Below are 19,884 nucleotides of genomic sequence, written 5' to 3'. Positions count from 1 at the left end.
TCTGTACTGAGAAACATGGCATGGATAAAACAACCACAGTTCATAGCAAAACTTGTCACATTCACAAATCTGTATGCGGGTCAAGGTACCTGCTTATTCTTGTACTTTTTCAGGTATCGAGGCGAAACCAAGCATTCTGGATTAATGTCGGTTGTGACCTGCTCTGGAATAATTTGAGGATCTGGATTCAAATGCTGCATTTTTAGAAACGATAGTATGTTCTGAACCTCAATATTGTAGGAGCTATCAGCCATAGTCTTGCCCTTTGAGGCTAGTCTGCAAGCTGCCATCCAATGAGCATACTGTTTTTCCTGCAATTGAAGGAAACACAATTCAGCTAAACCATATAAATCAGTTTTAGAAGTCTGAAATATATGTAACACCATTAACTATCATGAGGTACTGGCCAGGGAAGGAAGAGAACAGAAAAACCCTACTTTTCTGTTTCACTTACATCATCACAGCGCAGCCAAATTTCATTCATACCCTCTGCAACAGGAATTAGCAGTTTAATATTAAACTTCTGGGCTGAGATGTTGACGTCAGGCGTAACCTCACAACCTGCAAAGAAAGACAAATACCACATTAACACAGTGTCTCTTTACTGTTCTATACTTACTATGACTCAGTTGATTTGAAACAATTTGAAATACAGATTAGGGGAGGTAAAAAAAATCCAGTTACTCGGAGACCATTTCCCTAGTTATTTTAAGTCTCAGAATAACTAAATGTCCATGGGACCGGGCCAACGGAAACAGAGGCCATCATCCACATGTCAACCCTCAAAGTCGCCACCCACACAGACGACACCCTCAAACACCTGCACTTCCGGATACACACCGACCCCAACACCACCCTCAGAGGACCACTCATCTACAGACCCCCCGGACCCCGGGCTCAGATCATGAGACTCCATCACCGACCTCGCCAGCACCCACGCACTCGCCTCCACGGACTACATCCTCCTCGGAGACCTGAACTTACACCTCGAGAACAACAACGACGCCAACTCCGCCACCCTGATCGACAACCTCGGGCTCAGACAACTCGTCACCACACCCACCCACACTGCCGGCCACACGCTTGACCCCATCTTCTCCACAGGCTCCCATGTCGCCTTCAATCACACCACCGAACTCCACTGGACCAACTACCGCTGCATCCACTTCACCTTCAAGAAACCAACCACGCACCATCGCATCCAGCAGCTGCCTCAACGCTACTGGAGCAAAGTCACCGAAGACCAGCTGCTCACCTCCCTCGCCAAGAAGCCACCCACCGACCCCACCAACTCTGACGCCGCAGCCTTCAACCTCAGTGGATTGACGACTGCGCCAACACCCTCCACCCGCTCAAGGAACAGCCACACCAGCAAAAGAGCCACAAGGTTCACCAACGAGCTCCAAACGCGCATGCCGAAAACTGAAGACATGGCTCCACGAACGCACACCAGACAACCACGCAACCTACAAGGACGCTACCCGCAGACAACACCACCTCATCAGATTAGCCAAGAGATCCTCCTTCGAAGACGGCTTGGATAACAACGCACACAACAGCAAAGAGCTCTTCAGCATCGTAAAGGAACTCTTCAACCCCAGCGCCAACGACATCCCGCCCTCACAAGAACTGTGCGACTCACTGGCCATCTTCTTCCACCGCAAGATCATTGACATCCACAACAGCTTCAACACCACAACCGCCCCGACTACACCAGACTCCACCTCCCCTGTGAACACCACCAGCGCCAACCGCCTGACCTCCTGGTCCAACGTCAACTAGACACTGCAAGGTCATGAACTCCATCCACTCAGGATCTCCGTCTGACCCGTGCCCACACCACGTATTCAACAAAGCAGACGCAGCCATTGCACCCCAACTACAGAAGATCATCAACATCTCCTTCGAAACAGCGACATTCCCGGAAAGCTGGAAGCACCCCGAAATCAAGGCCCATCTCCCTGCTCCCATTCCCAGCTAAAGTCATCGAGAAAATAGTCAACATGCAACTGACCCGCCACCTGGAATCCAACAACATCTTGGACCCGTCCCAGTCTGGATTCAGACGTAACCACAGCACCGAGAAGAGACCTCATTGCCGCCACAGACGACATCAGGCACCAACTAGACAACGGCGAAACATAGCCCTCATGCTCCTGGACCAGTCAGCCTCTTTCGACACGGTCTGCCATCGCACTCTAAAGACACGCCTCCTAGAAGCTGGAATCCAAGAGAAGGCCCTTGACTGGACCACGTCCTTCCTCACCGGCAGAACCCAGAGCGTCTGCCTCCCACCCTTTCGAGCCGAAGCCACTGACATCCTCTGCAGCGTCCCCCAGGGCTCATCCCTTAGCCCGACGCTGTTCAACGTCTACATGGCCCGCCATCACGACCTCAACATCATCTCCTACGCCGAAGACACCCAGCTCATCCTCTCCCTCACCAAGGACCCACACACTGCCAAAATCAACCTCCAGGAAGGAATGAAGGTCGTCGCCGACTGGATGAGGAGCAGCCGTCTGAAGCTGAACTCGGACAAGACGGAGGTCCTCATCCTCGGATCCACCCCCTCAGCCTGGGATGACTCCTGGTGGCCGACCACACTGGGAACAGCACCAATACCCACCGACCACGCACGCAATCTACGATTCATCCTAGACTCCTCCCTCTCCATGTCTAAGCAGGTCAACGCCGTCTCCTCCTCCTGCTACAACACCCTCCGCATGCTCCGCAGGATCTAGAAGTGGATCTCGACCGAAAAAAAAAAAAAAGAACTGTGACACAGGCCCTCGTCAGCAGCAGACTGTACTATGGCAACGCACTACGCAGGAATCCCAGCCAAACACCTACGACTACTAGAACGCATCCAAAACTCCTCCGCCCGACTGATCGTCAACATCCCCCGCCGCAGCCACATCACCGCCCACCTGAGAAACCTACACTGGCTACCCGTCGACAAGAGGATCACCTTCAAACTCCTCACCCATAAAGCACGCCACAACACCGGACCAGCCTACCTGAACAGCAGACTCAGCTTCCACACCCCCACACGCCAGCTCTGCTCCGCCAGCCTCGCCCTCGTCGCTGTCCCCTGCATCCAACGAACGACCTCCGGCGGTAGATCCTTCTCCTACCTCGCCGCCAAGACCTGAAACACCCTCTCTACCCACATATGGCAGACCCAAGACCTACTCACCTTCGGAAAACTCCTCGAGACCTGGCTTTTCGAGCTGTAGCAGCACTCCTCTCTCCCCCCCCCCCTCTCTCCCTTCAGCATCCTGGGACCCTCACGGGTAAGTAGTGCGCTCTACAAGTACTTTGATTGATCAATGGATGACTCAAATGGTTTTAGTCATGAAACGCAACAGATGCTACTGATTAAGACACTGGGGGGAAAAAAATCTTAAAGTCAAGATCGCTATTGATTTATTGGTCCCAATTCTGATGAGCGATCATGTAAGTTCTACCATGGAAGATAACAGTTAGACATTGTGAACTTCTACTATTTCAAACATTTGCTTCAAACATTTGCACCTTCTCATAACTTTTAAAAAGGCGCACAGTCCACACAGAGAAAACGGATTGACAAGGATGTGACCAAGCACCAAATTCAAAGAGCAACCTACGAAATGGCAAGCATGCCAAAAATGTAGGTTATATTTATTTCAAACGGGCAGATTAGTCCCTTTGGGTCAGCTGTGACACCAGTTGGAATGTCCAAATTAAAGTAAGGAAGCGTAGCTTTCGACTTTCAATTGATTGGATTAGTATCAGAAGGTTTTACTGTCAACTGATTTCAAAAGCACCTCCTCAACGGGAACATGACTAACAGCAAAGGACTGTCCGAGCTGTAGGAAACCGGGAAGGGTAATAAAGAGACGTTGTAGGATAGTGCAAAAGCACAAACTGACAAAAACATGCACAATAGGCTTATACATGGAATTATTTATATCTGGAAACATCACCAAAAGCACAAACCACAAGTGGTAATCCACCAGTACTTTGAGGATCAGCATTAATGAACTTATTGCATGCGGGTAACCTACTCTTAGTTTTTAGGTTGAAGCCTACCACACCACGCAGTGGTCTGGTTTGCTATTCACATATTGGGGACATTCAGAAAGCTTCCCAGGGAATGCATTCCGCCCACAGTTTACCACTGGCTTTGTAACTCCCAATTACTTGCTTTTCTATTTTCTAGCTTTATTTGTTTTAGGCTGTCCAGGGTGAGTTTGTCCCTTTCCTTGCCCAAACCCTACTTACTGGATCCTTCCACCAGTACTGAATTTCGTCACATTTCCTGTGCATTCAAATAGAGTGGTGAAATGTCAGGCTCCGTCTTCCAGGGAGCTAAGTGTTTACTTTTCTTTCTCTGACTTCAAAGTGACAGGATTTATGTGACAATCATGCCGACTACCCGGGGTATGCTGTACGATGTTATTTTTTTCCTAGCACAAAATAATACAAATGGCTGTAAATTAACTGTGCAGATAATTCAGAATATGGAAAGCACAAACAAAGCATTTTTTTGTAATTCTGAAGTATGGTGGAAACAAATATTTCAATATGATCAAAACAAATCAGTACAATATGTGACATTATCGTATATGTTTTGAATGCTATTATCAGAATTTGTCTGTGAAAATGTAATGGTTGTTTCAATTGAAGATGTGTTGTCTAATAGCAGTGTGCTACCACACTAAGCATATTTCACTTTACCCCACTCCACACTGTCACTGCACTCTACTTTGCACCACTCCACCGGACGCCTCTACTCTACACCACTCTATGCCAATGCACTCTATTCTGCTATGCACCACTGCACTGTATGTCACTATGTACCACTGCAATCTACCCTGTGCCATTCCACTGCACTCTACGCCAATTTACTCATAACCAATACACTCCAAACCAATCTACTCTGCACCACCACACTGTTCGCCACTATACTGTACTCTACAGCACTCTACGCCACTGCACTCTACACCACAGCACTCTTGACACTACTTTGCAACACTGGTCTCTCTACCAACTTAGTGAAAGCTTCTAATCTTATCTTTGCTGCTCCTATGTGGAAATAACTGAATTCTCCAAAATATGATGCTTATTTTGAGATTATCTCGATAAGGTATATATTTTGTCTGCCTTTTTATTTTCTCCTTCTTACGTTAGTGCATCTTTTAATGGTACACTGTATTTACATAGGAAATTTAGGTGTTAACTAGCAAATGTTACAACAATTAATATAAAATGTTAATGAAGATTAAAATAATTATGATAGGGAAAGTACAGACATACAAGCACTCACGTGAAAATGGTTCCCACACCAAACTGTCAGAGTTTTAAAAGAACCTTTAGTAACAAATTAACATTTCAGTAGAATACTTGATGTCCGCCTAGGAAAACAATTTCACTATACACAACAAAAGGTAAGTGAAACCTTTTGGTGAATTTTTTAATCAAAGGGATTGTATGGAGAAATGTCTTGCCCTTTTCAAGTCTCAACAGGAACGTGTAACAAACCTCTATAGGTTGAACTAGATAACCCAGGTCTTCCTAGAATTAAAACGTACGAGCCTGAACACAAGTAACCCACATCCAAGGTCCTTAAGCTGTAATGCGCAACTCAGATGAACCTAGTGGACATAGACAAAAGGGTCCAAGCCGCTGCAAAGAACCAAAACTTATATCAGCTAGTTTGAACTGGAAACAAAAAATAGCTAGAGCAGCAATTACTGCAAAATGCGCAAGACGGGTTATATTCTCCATGTAAGACAGAGGCCTTAGCATCTTGGCAGCTGACTTCACCAGTTTAATCACACTAGTTGGGCCAAAAAATGGGTATGCATTAAAATTAATATGAGCGGCTTGAGGTCAACATTGCAGGGTGCACATCAGCACATTCCCACCTAGAAAATACCACCTTGCGAGCAGAGGTCTTTGAGATAGATATATATATATATATATATATATATATATATATATATATAGATATAGATATATAGATATTCTCATATTCTCTTCCATTTATCAAAGTTACACCAAGATATTTGGTTTCAACACTGCCTGAATATATATATCCGTGACAGATTTGACACTGCCAGCGGCCCCAGGAATAGAACGTTACAAGACAAATTTAAGATTCTGGAAAAGAAGTCCAAATCGGAACAGAGGAAATGGTGGCAATCTAAGTCCCTCCAGCGTTACATTGATGTAAAAAGAATCCCTCGGGGGTTACGTATCCTTACTGCACCGAGCTATGGGAGCCCAAATCCAGACCTCATGAAAGAATGGGCTGAAAGTAACTTGGAAGCATCAAGGCAGTTAGTTTTAGTTCTTATTAAATACGCCGATATAGACTGCGCCCAGCTCTTGAATGAAATTGCAGTTATATACGAGGAGCTTGAATCCATGGGCTCTGAAGAGGAAAAACTGAAAAAAACAAATTAAATGAATGCCAGACTCAAAAAAGAGGAGGAAAAAATCATAGAGCACAAGACCTTTAAATTTCAGAGAGACAGGAACAATTATGAACTTGGTCAAATTTTCACGTCAAAGAGATATGCCAATCTGCGTATGGCATCAGGGGGGGCGCAATCAACTGATCGAAGCAGATGGAATCATAAAAATAAAAACAAGGATCAAACAGATTTGACTTTCTCAGACTTCAGCTCAGGTGGAGGAAGTGAATCGGAGTCTGAGTTATGTGGCGCAGTGTCTACTAACACGAAAAAGAAACTTTCACTGGGCGCAGAAATACGTTTTTTATGTCAGGACCGCATGCAGTCCCTATGGCCTCGGACAAAAAAGAATTACAACGAAAACACAAAAATTACTCAAGGAGGAAGAGGCAGAGGGCAAGCAAACGGTGGGCAGTACAAAAGGAGAGGAAGAGGCCAATGGGCCAAGAAGTAAGCATACAAAACAACTCACAATTAACCATTGTCAATCTTACACCTATGGTCCTCACGACAAAGGAAGAGGACATTCTTAATCTCATATGCCCCCAAAACCAACATGAATTATGCTGCAGCTAGAACTGATATATACAAAGCCACAAGAAAATTCAAATTGAAAAAATTCTATCTGCTGAAAACCGGCAATATGAAGTCTAACCCTAATGAACCAAATCCTAGTAACATGGCGGCGACTCTTTCGCAAGAGATTTTGGAACTGTGGGTAACTGAAGGAGCAGATTCAGCAGCCACAGAAAATATGATCGGTGAAGTTACTGGGAATTATACATCAACTTCCAGGATTGAAGTCCCTTTAACACCATTTAAGCCACCCTCCACATTCAGCCCCATCATGCCACGTGATGTTATAGACATATTTCACGAGAATGTGATTAGTCAACTCAAGGAATTACACAGTAGGACATGTAAGGGACAATACAAGTATGATCGGTCAACTATGGATATGAGTCTTTGGTCTCTAAATTAAGCAAAGACCAGAATATCATTGTGCGCCCTAGTGACAAAGGCGGAAATGTTGTACTGCAGACAAAGGTGAATTATGATAAGGAAGCATACAATCAATTGAACAATCGCGATCACTATGAGAGGATGAATGTCAGCATGGTCAAGGCTATGCAGATTAAATATAATCAACATTTGTCAAAATGGAAGAACAAGAAATTAATATCGGAGGCAGAATACAGATATTTGAGAACGGATTACCCGGTGATTCCTTAAATATATTACATACCGAAAAATACATAAGGATCAGGTAAATCCCCCTGGTAGAACCATCATCACGGCTAGAGGGGGGTTTACTAGAAAGGACATCGGTTTATATTGACTATTTTTTGCAAAGTTTTGTTAAGTCCCTTGAATCATATATACAAGATATAGGGGATTTCTTGTTCAAATTGAAAAATGTTGATTGGCAGGAGGGGGATTGGATGATGGCACTCGATGTAACTGCCTTGTACACAAGCATCCGACATTCAGATGGTGTAGCTGCAGTGAAGTATCTGTCACGCAGGGATGCAGTTTTGGATAAACATAATACCATGTTGATTCAGATGCTAGAGTTTTGTCTGGAGCACAATATATTCATGTCCAACAATCTGCTATACAGACAACTGTAGGGAGTAGCGATGGGGGCCAGTTTCTCTCTAAGCTTTACCTGTTTGCATATGGGCACTTGGGAGGAACTGGTCCTCATGGCAAACTACCAAGAGGTGATGGCTAACAAGGTAATAGCATGGTACCGCTTCATTGATGACCTTTTTGTTGTATGGAGGGGTAACCAGAAGGAGGCTATGGACTTTGTGGAGAAAATTAATGTGAATCAACACAACTTAAACTTCACAGTCACTATGAGTCAAGCAAAAGTGCCCTTCCTGGATACTGAGGTATATGCTAGCGGGAATAAACTAGAGACTCGATTGTATAGAAAAAGTACCGCTGGAAATACAACCCTACATGCTGGCGGCACACATCCAGCTCACTTAATAATGAGCATTCCTTATGGTGAAATGATTCGCCTAAGGAGACTGTGCAGTAATGATACAGAGTTACATCAGGCACAGGTAGCCAGCACAGAGAGGTTTTTAGAAAGAGGTTAATCGAGAAAGATCATTGACAGAGCGAGACAGAAATCCATGCTGATCAGCCGTTCCCAATTGCTAATCAAATATGATATCTCGGACGAGGTATCTATCAAAGAGCCGGAGGTCAATGCACTAAACATGAATTCAACAGATCCGTTCAGAATCATAATTGGTTATTGTAATCAACACAAGGATTTATATTCATGTTTATATTTGGTGTAGGTAGGATTAGTCAGGATACATTTCAGGCATTTTGGTGCAAGGGTCAACATTTCTCCCCCCCCCCCCCCCCATAAATTGTTTGTGTATTTCGTAGCTACTGGGCACATAGTGAGTAGAAGTGTAATCCAATGGGTATAGTCACAAGAGCAATATTGTTATGTCTGCGTTTAGGTCGGCTTGTCAACATACATTGCGGTGAATGCCGGTCTTAACCCCTTAATTGCTGAAACTCCCCACCCTCCCCTCCAGAGTGCTGAGTCCTTTTTAGGTCTCACCTACCACACAGCACAAGCTGTTCGGTCGAGAAAGATCTATTGTGTGCTTATCAAGAACTTTATTGTCACTCATTTGCTTGCCCTTTATTCATTGGCTTGTTTTCCTCTTCTTGAGTTTTGTCCCTACCATGGAGCATAGCCTCTTTACCATCCTTTTGATTGGGTGTCTTTTTAAAAAACAAATTTTTTAAAGACCTTTATTGTACCTTCAATAGTAAACACAGCTTCCAGCCTACAACCCTTTGGGCTGGCCGCAATTTTGTCGGTAACATTCTGCAACATTAGGATGACACAGCCTTTGTGCCGATATCCAGGGGGTACGGCGGCGTTTAGCAACAATGTGGGTACATAATATACAGTATGAGTAGAAATCTGGATAGGTCTGTGATTTTTAATTTTAAAGGAAACACTTTGAAATTGCATCATACCGTATAAGTGACCTGAGTAGCCATGTGTGCGTTATTCGCTTTACCCATTATACTTAACAGTCGACATTCCGGTTCAGTCACAGGATACAGGCATAACTTCTCCGCAACATACTTTCCGTTGCACACATCAAGTAAACTACATCACTTTTACATCTAAGGCGAAGTTTTTCTCCACCATATCGGGCACTGATATTCCTGACATAAGATCTTCACATAGGAGTGCTATCCACTGAACATGTTCGTTTATTATCCTCTCCAGTCAGGGGGGGTACAGATGACCTCTATCCCTCCCTTCGGTAGATAGAACCCCATGGTAAGTACCATAACATCTCTGGGGTCCCCTTCATGGATCACTTTCGAGATCGGATAGGTCCTGTGGTGGGTCGCATAGCTGTCCTCTGTATTCGTTCCATTTCCCCCATACCCTAGTCCATTTATTGGGGCATCCTCGATGCACATATACTGCCTTTTCTGCCAGCATGGCTGTGTCCATATCTCTTCCCCATTGTGCGCGAGTGGGCCCCACCCCGAGCCCCAGTTCCTGGCAATGTTCCGTTTAGCAAGGGCTAGGCCCAATGTTGCCCATGTCTGCATTCCTCGATTCAAGTCAGTGGGCGACCAAATGTTCAGTAAACAACATCTAGGGTCTCTTGGCAGCAGGACACCACCTGCCTCTGATATTTCGTAGAGTATTCGATCCCAATAATATTGGATCTTTGGGCAGTCCAAGGGTCAACATTTTAAATAGTTTTTTTATGAAGGTTGATTACTATTTATTATTTTAATATATTGTTCTTATATATTGTGCAATACTGTACATTACATGTTCACTCTAGCAACCAATACCTAAAGTGCTACATACGTGTAAAGAATAAAAAGTGCTGTGTGCAATTAAAATTGGTTAAAATGTAAATCCATTTTATATATATATATATATATATATATATATATATATATATATATATATATATATATATATATATATATATTCAACAAAGTTGCCTGCTGAAAGGGAGCCACACCCAAGTCGATTTCTTATCGCTGGTAATTTATTGCAGGAAACAATGTTCGTAACAGATCTGCCTCGCACAAAATTGCTGCCGACGCGTTTCGTACTGTCCGTACTTCTTCTTGGGCTGCAGACAAGTGTTGTGGAAATATTGGGGCACCACTTAAATGTTCTAATCCCCGCCCGGTTGGGCGTGGCCACCCGCGTGGCCTTCTGGTAACCGTAGTGCCTCTTGTCTTCCTCTGGTGAGTTACCACACACTCGCTGTTTCATATGCACATTAAGTCCCCAGTGGGTTGCGATGACTCGTCTCTCGTCATTGGTATCACATTCCTGCAATCAGCAGACTTGGACTGCACGCTGCGACGCTGGGTGGCGCAGCAGCCAGACCACACCAAGGTATGGCGGGATATATATATATATATATATATATATATATATATATATATATATATATATATATATATAAAAAAAACATAAAACCTGAAATATGTACTAGAAAAAAGGCATAAACAGCCTACCCATATTTCTACATAGGAATGCATGGGAAAGGAAAAAAGCCATATGCAGTCTATCCTTGTCATTATGTTGGTCCAAACTGCAGCCAATCAGGCGTCAGCAACCCTCTAGAACCTTCTCCTCAGAGCTCAGCACCTCAGATTTTCGATGCACAAGAGTGACCAAAGAGTCTATGAGGAGAAGAGAGCCTCTGAGGGGAGGAGGGAGGGTCGCATGTGAATCTATGAAAGACACCAATACCGGAGAACCACCTGTTTACAGGTAAGTAAGAATTGTTCTTCTCCAGTATTGGGGTGTCTTTCATAGTTTCACATGCTTGAATATAGAATAGATAGCAGTCAGTACCAAAGAAAGTTTCCATAGGTACAATGCATAATAAAAGACTGAAAATCATATGTATGGACGGACCCTAACACGGCTGACAGAGAATTTAACAGTTGGCTCTCCCACCCCCTGGACAGCCTTGCCCCACTAACCAGCACTCTTAAACACGTCAAAAGGATCAACCCTGCTCCATGGTACACACCATCCCTTAATGCTTTAAGGAAAGAGTGCAAAAAGACAGAACGCACTTGGAGGAAAAACAAGTCGGTGATGGAGAAAGACGCTTATCAATTATCTATGAAAGCGTACAAACAAGCGCTCCACAACGCGAAAAGTGCTTTCTACGAGGAAAAAATAAAGATTGCCTCCTGCTCAGCTAAGGAGACCTTCTCCATCCTTAAAGAGCTCCTCCATGTCCCAGACCCTCCGCAGAAACCCATGGACCCCAAAGCAGCAGAAGAAAAATGCGTCAATCTAGCCACCTTTTTCGACGAAAAAATTAAAAAAATCCTCGCCTCCCTCCCTGCGGCTAAACCCGACACCTCAGAGAAAGTTAAGGACCTACCTCCCGCACTACGGAATCCCCCCGCGAAACCCGATATGCCCCATCTAGCGTCGTTCGGCCCAGTCACTACTGAGGAAGTGGCAGCAACATTTGCATCAACCAAGAGTGGCGCCCCCAGTGATCCAGTCCCCATACGGTTCGTTAAAGATATCACCCGGACCATAATACCCCAGCTGACTGCCCTCATTAACATCTCCCTAGCCCACGGAGAAGTCCCTCTAAGCTGGAAGGAAGCAGCTGCAAAAGGGCTTCTCAAGAAACCATCGCTGGACCCTGCTGACCTATCTAATTACAGACCAATCTCACTCCTCCCCTGGATAGGTAAGGTCGCCGAGAAACTAGCGAATAAAAAACTGTCATACTTCCTAGAATCAAACCACCTCCTCAAAAACTCACAGACAGGCTTTAGACCAGGTCAGGGCACTGACACCGCTCTCCTCGCAGCAGTAGAGAAGACCAGAGAAATTATCGATACAGGAGGATCAGTGGCAGTGGTCCTCCTAGACTTGAGCGCGGCCTTCGACACTGTCAGCCACCAGGTCCTAACCCAACGCCTAGATGACATCGGAGTGAAAGATACAGCGCTGAAATGGCTCATGTCCTTTCTTTCCCAACGCGCCTTCCAAGTCTGGGAAGGTGAAAGTCGCTCCCCCTCCATCCCCCTCCGGTGTGGTGTGCCACAGGGCTCATCACTAAGCCCCACGTTGTTTAACGTGTACATGGCCCCACTGGAGGAGTTGGTCTCACCATTTGGAGTCACCATCGTCAGCTATGCTGACGACACTCAGCTGGTGGTGACGCTCTCCCACCCCAAGCTACAGCCTTCCAATCTCCATGATTGCCTCTCCAACATCCATCAATGGATGAGTGACTCAGCCCTAAAATTAAATGGGTCAAAAACGGAGATCCTACTCCTAGGACACAAAACCATGAATCTTCCCCCAAACATCTGGCCCGCCTGTATGGGTGAACCCCCTGCCCCCAAGACGGAAGTTAAGAGTCTGGGAGTATGGTTAGAGACAGATCTCACCTTCAGAACACAGGCAAGAAAAACGGCCGGCATCTGCTATGGCCTACTCAGATCTTGCAGAAAGGTGCTCTCCCTACTCCCATTCCAGTCCAGACTACTGCTGATCCAAGGCCTAATTTTGGCCAGGCTGGACTACAGAAACGCCATTTACCTAGGAGCACCGGAATCCACTCTCCAAACATTGCAAAAAACCCAGAATGCCGCAGCCCGACTACTTACGAATACTCCAGCCAGAACATCAGCCAAACCTGCACTGAGGAAACTACACTGGCTCCCGATTAGGGAAAGAGTAACATTCAAGGCCCTTTGTCTGGCCCACAAGGCACTGCACAACGCAGGCCCACCTATCCTCAACACCTGGATCACACCCTACAGACCTACGAGAGCGCTTCGGTCAGAACATGGAAACCTTATCATGATTCCCAGGGTGAAGAAGGCCCGTGCAGGTGGCCGCCGCTTCTCAGTTAATACAGCAAAAAAATGGAACGCACTCCCCCTGAGTCTCAGATTGGAACCAAACCTCCTGCGATTCAGGAAGTCCCTTAAAACCCTACTCTTCCCTTAAAGTTGTCGACATCCCCCTCCATCAACCTTTAGGAGCCTGAGGTTTAGCGCTGGGATACTTTTGGGTGACTACGCGCTCTATAAAAACCTAAAATAAAATAAAAATTATATATATATATATATATATATATATATATATATATATATATATATATATATATATATATATATATATATATATATATATAGTCAGCAAGTACTTGGAAACTAATAGGAGGAGGGTAGAACAGAGGCTCACCTTATTGAAAGAGATTACGAAGCACAGCTTGTCCCACTGCGGTATCCCCTTCATTCATGGCACCCAGGCAGCAGTGTTTCGTGAACGTGTGCCTCCTGGACCACGTGGCTGCTCTGCAGATCTGATGCAGCGGGACACCGGCAAACAGTGCAGTAGAGGACGCCATTGATCTGGTAGAATGGGCCCTCAAGAAAGATTGCAAAGGTTTGCCTGACTTTTGATGGCAGAAAGCAATAGCCGAAGACACCCAACGGGCTATCGTAGGTTTGGTAACAGGACATCCCTTGTGAAAACGCCCATAAGCTACGAAGAGTTGGTCAGATTAGCGGAACTTGGCCGTTCTGCTGATGTAGAACTTCAAGCACCGTTTAATGTCTAAGGAGTGCAAGCGTTGTTCCACAGGAGACTGCGGGTTAGCAAAGAAAGTCTTCAGAACAACAGGTTCATTAATGTGGAAATCTGAAGGTACTTTAGGAAGAAAAGTAGGGTTAGTTCGTAGCAGCACACAATCCGACTGAAACTGAAGAAATGGTGGATTGATCATAAATGCATGAATGTCACTCACTCGACGCGAAGACGTCAATGCAAGAAGAAGAGCCACCTTCCAGGTGATGTACTTTAGGTCAGCTCTGTGTATTGGTTCAAACGGTGCATTCATTAATTGTGCCAAAACAATGTTGAGGCACCACGCAGGAGGAGGGCGCCGAATTGGTGGAAATTTACGAAATAGTCCCTTGAAAAATTGGCGTATGATCCTAGATGAACAGAGGTAGGTGGAGCCATCGTGGCGGAAGCGTGAAATTGCAGCCAGAAAGACTCTTAAAGTCGCATGAGATAATCCTGACTGAGCCAATTGAAAAAAGAAAGGGAGGAGCTGTGCAGGTGTTGCACGCAAGGGATGCAAACCGGCAGCAGGACACCAATGGCAGAAACGTTTCCATTTCAACTTGTACGTTTTTATAGTTGAAGGAGCTGTGGCCTGAGCAAGGATGTCTCGACATTCTTGAGGAATGGTCAGATGTGCAAATTCACAGTGTTCAAGTTCCAGGCTGATAAGCTCAGAGAAGAGGGGTCCGGATGGTAGATGAGACCCCTGTCCATGGAAAGAAGATCCATCCGAGGATGAAGAAGGATGGGCTCGCACTGGGACAGAAGGAGCAACTCCGAGAACCATGCCTGTCGTGGCCACCTGGGAGCAATGAGAAGGATGTGGCAGGGTTCCCTCTGTATCTTCCAAAGGACCCGAGGCACTAGAGGGATTGGAGGAAAGGCGTAAGCAAACAGATTTGACCAGTTCATCAAAAGGGCATTGCCCTGTGACCCTTTGTGGGGATGCCAACTTGCGTAAGCTGGGCATTTCCGGTTCTCCGGCGTCGCAAAGAGATCCAGTGTTGGGCGACCCCAGCGATGAAAGATCATGTCGTGTGTCGGTGATGTAGCTCCCACTCGTGGGTGGATGATCGGGATCTGCTCAAGGAATCCGCCAGGAGGTTGGACAACCCTGGGAGATGAACTGCGGTGATCGTGATTTGGTGCTTGAGTGACCAGTCCCAAATTGCCTGTGCCAGGCGAGACAGTGCCGGAGATTTCGTTCCGCCCTGCTTGTTTATGTAGTGCATGCAGGTTGTGTTGTCTATTTGTACAAGGACAGATTCTCCTTGCAGCACGGGTTGAAACGACTTGAGCGCTAGAAAAATGGCCATGAGCTCCAATTTGTTGATGTGCCGGGCTTTCTGATGTAGCGTCCAATTCCCTTTTATGGACAGGTCCTGGAGGTGCGCCCCCCATCCCTCCAGAGATGCATCTGTAGTGAGTGTAAGATCTGGAGTGTCTGATAGGAACGACATCCCTCCTGCAAGATGCAATGGCTGTGTCCACCATTTGAGCGCTGCTTTCATGCGCATCGTGACAGAAATCAGATCGTTGAAGGATCCGGTGACCTGACGCCACTGTCAGTCTATTTCTTCTTGAATAGGACAAGTCCGTAGTCTGCAATGTGGGATGAGTGCGATGCACGATGATGCCATCCCCAGAAATGACTTCAGCAGTCGAACTGAAACGTACTGTTTTGACAGTAGAAGGGACACTAGACGAAGAATCCTTTGTTGACGTTCCAGGGATACAAACGCTTTTGCTAGCGTGGTATCTAATGTGGCACCTAGGAAGTCCTTGCAAGTCGCAGGGTGTAATTGGGACTTTTCCAGGTTGAGAAACAGACCCAAGGACCGAAACACCCTCTGACACAGGGAGGTATGGTGCAGCAGTTGTGAGCAGGACTGCGACTTCAGGAGGCAATCGTCGAGATATGGGAATATCTGGACACCTTGGAGGCGAAGAAAGGCCATGACCGGAGCCAGTATCTTGGTAAAGACTCGAGGGGCGGAACGGAGGCCGAATTGCAGTACTCTGAACTGGAAATGCTGTTGCCCCCACCTGGAATCAAAGGAACTTCCGATGACCTGGGAGTATTGGGCCATGGAAGTAGGCGTCTCTGAGGTCGACAGTAGCCATGAAATCTCCGACAGAGTAAACGCAAGATTTCTGTAAGCGTTAGCATGCGGAATGATTGAGTCTTGAGATATTGATTGAGCGCTCTCAAGTCCAATATTGGTCTCCATTCCCCGATCTTCTTGACTATTAGGAAAAAACGTGAATAAAGCCCCCTTCCCCCTTTGAGACTTTGGCACTACCTCTACTGCACCCTTCTGAATCAGAAGGCATACCTGATGGAAAAGTTCCTTGAGGTGCGGAGGAGGCGGTCCGGAAGGTGGAGTTGGAGGAGGGATTTCGACGAATTCTAACGCATGGCCCTTTTCCACAATGTCTAGCACCCAACGGTCCGTGGTGATGGAGGACCATTGAGAACCAAACAGAGATTCGACCTCCAATTTGTAGAGTTAAAGGCAAGTCATTGTCGTTTATTGGAAGATCCTCTGTAAGTTGACTTCCCTCTATAGGCCTTGGCTGGCTGTTGGCGAGGGGCGATATTGATTGCTTCCTCCTCGAAAATTAGAGTTGGTGCCTCCTCCTCTAGCACCCCGAAAGGGCTGCTTTTTTAAATTGCAGGGTTCCTAAGGCACGTGCCGTTTCCGTATCCTTTTTAATGGACTGCAGTGCCTCATCAATGTGTGCCCCAAATAGTGACTCGCCATCATACGGCATATCCAGAATCTTTGCTTGAACTTCCTGACGGAAGGAGGTGGAGCGCAACCAGCCTTGTCTTCGTAGGACCGCAGCACCTGCAAGCTGTCGGAAACCAGTGCAGGCCACATCAACTGCACAATCAATCAGTTCTTCTGACGTTCTTTCGCCTGCCTGGAGAAGTTGTAACGCCTCCGTCTTAGAAGCATCCGGAAGCATAGCCACATAAGCGGCCATGTCTGCCCATATCTGTCGGTCGTAACGACCCAAAATGGCCATCGCATTAGCCGCCCTCACTGTGGTGGATGACATCGTGGAGAACTTGCGTCTTATCGTATCAAGGCGACGGCCCTCACGGTCTGGCGGCGCTGTGATAGTGGATGCAGGATTCCGGGATCCCCGCTTGGCTGCCTTGGTAACAACCGAATCCGGTTTCGATTGGCCAATGAGGCATGCTGGGGTTCCTACAGGCGCCTTATACTTTTCCAATCTTGGCAATTGGGCAGGCAAGGAATTTGGTGTTTTCATCAATTTTTCTCCTTCCGCCCAGATGAAATCAGTAATAGGAACAGTATGAATATGTTTGAATGGCTGACTTTTAAAATCATAGAGGAAACAATCCTCCTCTCTTTGGACTCGTGGCAGTTTAAAACGTTGAGCCGCTCTGTCCATGAGCTGATGGAAACTTGCAATATCTACTGGGGGAGAATCCCCTTGCGGCACTTGAGATGGGGACGGTGTTTGAGCCCGATAGTCATCCCACTCCGCCATATTCTCATCAGCATCCACGTCCGTAACCTCCCCATCTTCACGATCAGGTGGGTTCTCCTCCTCATCATCCGGATACACAGTAGCGTGTACTTGAATGGATGAATGTCTGAGTAACTGCAGGGGATTGAGGCACGAAAGGAGCAGCTGACGGCTCCGCCGTAGGTGCTAAGACGCCAGGAACAGTAGACACCTGTGGCGATGGAGGGGAAACGCCTGTTATAGTCGTCTAACATATTCTGTAGGTTAGAGATGAGCGTCAAAAGTAACGTCGCAGTTGGAATCTGAACGGGCATCTCTTCACCTTGGCCATATTGTTCCTCCTCATCATTGCTGAACTCTTGGCATTTTATAATTAAATCAGATAGACTTTGAGCGTCAGTGAAGGACTCGTGCACATCCACTTCAGACTCCTGGTCTGAGTCCGTAGCAAACAAAGGTGAGGGAGGCAGTATATCACCAGGGAGCTGGGTACTTGGAACCTTATGACCCTTGTGAGAAGTGTCATCCCTTGCGGACCCGGTGGAAGACAGTGGCAGCAAAGGAAGAGAGGCAAAGGCAGATGGTACCGTAGTTGCCTTATTCAGTTGGAGACTATTGCCGACGGCAATGATCCTGTTGACGGTGCCGTCGACAACATCAAAGACGACGGAGACTCCTTGTTTTTTGTCGTCGAAAACGTCGTCGACGGTGACATCGTCGACAAGGGAGCCGTCGACGGTGAGGTCGTTGACGGCAACGAAGATGCCGACGGAACCTTCGTCGACGGAGCCGTAGATGAGACCTTTGTCGACGGCAATGGCTTCTTCGTCGACGGGGCCGTGGTCGACGGGACACTCGTCGACGGAATACTCGTCGTCGAAGGCGTCGACGAAGCCAGCATCTTCACACTTTTCGTCGATGACTATCTAGCCGCCGACGGAATTTTCTTAGTCGATGACGGCGAAATTGGAATGACTGACGACACAGTCTTGGAACTGAGGATCACCTTCATCGTCGACGACGACGATGTCGACGGAAAAGCTGTAGACGACCCAGAAGCCAGCGTCGTCGTGACCGTCGTCGTCATCGTACCAGAGACAGTCAATCTCGTCGACGGAACTGCAGTCGACACTGTCGTTGACGGAGCAACAGTTTTCCTCACAGAAAAACCTGTGGAAGTCGCAGCAGAAGCCTGAGAGCCAATGTTCGTGGGCCTAGAAGTAGTCGATTCTGGACTATGACACGCTGTCATGTGATCAAGGCTTTATGGCGGCAGCACTGAAAATAAAATTATTTGGCATCAATTGGTGCCTGTTCGCAGCTGGGAAGAAAGGCTACAGCGCGAGGGAGACAGTTATTGTGTATATATATATATATATATATATATATATATATATATATATATATATATATATGACTCCCAAAATGCCTGCAGCTTTAGGAGGCACTCAACAGTTCTCCGCCATCCGGCTTCTTTATCAGCGCGTATCTCCTCTTTGCACAAGGTGTTTTGCCCGACGCGTTTCAGGGAAGGAATCCCATCATCAGGGGCTGCCAACAGGAAACACACGATTAGGCATCTTCAGTTTCTCGGAACTTTATTAGTACAAATCACATGGTATGCGCAGGATGAGTTCCGCTCCGCACCATCATTTCTGCTCCTAAACTGATTGGGAGCATTGCACAGAACTCATAATTAAATGTGCAGCGCGCAGAACCTCGAGTGCCACCTACTACAGGTTAAGAAAATTGCCTTATGTGACATCAAACACTCGACTTTACTATAAAGAAAAACGAACCTACAGGCATCTTATTGGACTACAAATCCCAGAAATGATGGTGCGGAGTGGAACTCATCCTGCGCATACCATGTGATTTGTACTAATAAAGTTCCGAGAAACTGAAGATGCCTAATCGTGTGTTTCCTGTTGGCAGCCCCTGATGATGGGATTCCTTCCCTGAAACGCGTCGGGCAAAACACCTTGTGCAAAGAGGAGATACGCGCTGATAAAGAAGCCGGATGGCGGAGAACTGTTGAGTGCCTCCTAAAGCTGCAGGCATTTTGGGAGTTATATATATATATATATATCGAGAGGGAGTTGAAACCGAATAGGTTGTTAGAACTTGATAAATGGTAGAGAATGTGGACTTTTGCTTTAAACATAACGTTTGAGTGATATCTATACAACATAATCAAATGGTCTATTAATCGCTCAGCATTATTGGCAAGTTTACCTAGCTTTGCTACAAATTTTAATAAAA

The 19,884-nt window shown here is 46.3% G+C and overlaps 1 protein-coding gene across 2 annotated transcripts in view; it reads right to left on the bottom strand.

The window, feature by feature from the left end:
* FERMT2 (FERM domain containing kindlin 2) overlaps positions 1–19,884 on the bottom strand; it is a 612,725-nt gene that overhangs the window by 68,347 nt on the left and 524,494 nt on the right. For both annotated transcript variants that reach the window (XM_078659827.1, XM_078659826.1), the window contains 2 exons: positions 455–561; positions 90–311 (listed from right to left, as the gene is read on the bottom strand). In XM_078659827.1, coding sequence (XP_078515953.1) covers positions 90–311; positions 455–561 — 329 coding nt within the window. The remainder of the gene's footprint in view (positions 1–89; positions 312–454; positions 562–19,884) is intronic.

Source organism: Lissotriton helveticus, chromosome 9 (assembly GCF_964261635.1).
Source record: "Lissotriton helveticus chromosome 9, aLisHel1.1, whole genome shotgun sequence".
In the NCBI taxonomy this organism is placed as follows: domain Eukaryota; kingdom Metazoa; phylum Chordata; class Amphibia; order Caudata; family Salamandridae; genus Lissotriton; species Lissotriton helveticus.
This window is presented reverse-complemented; position numbering and strand designations above follow the sequence as displayed.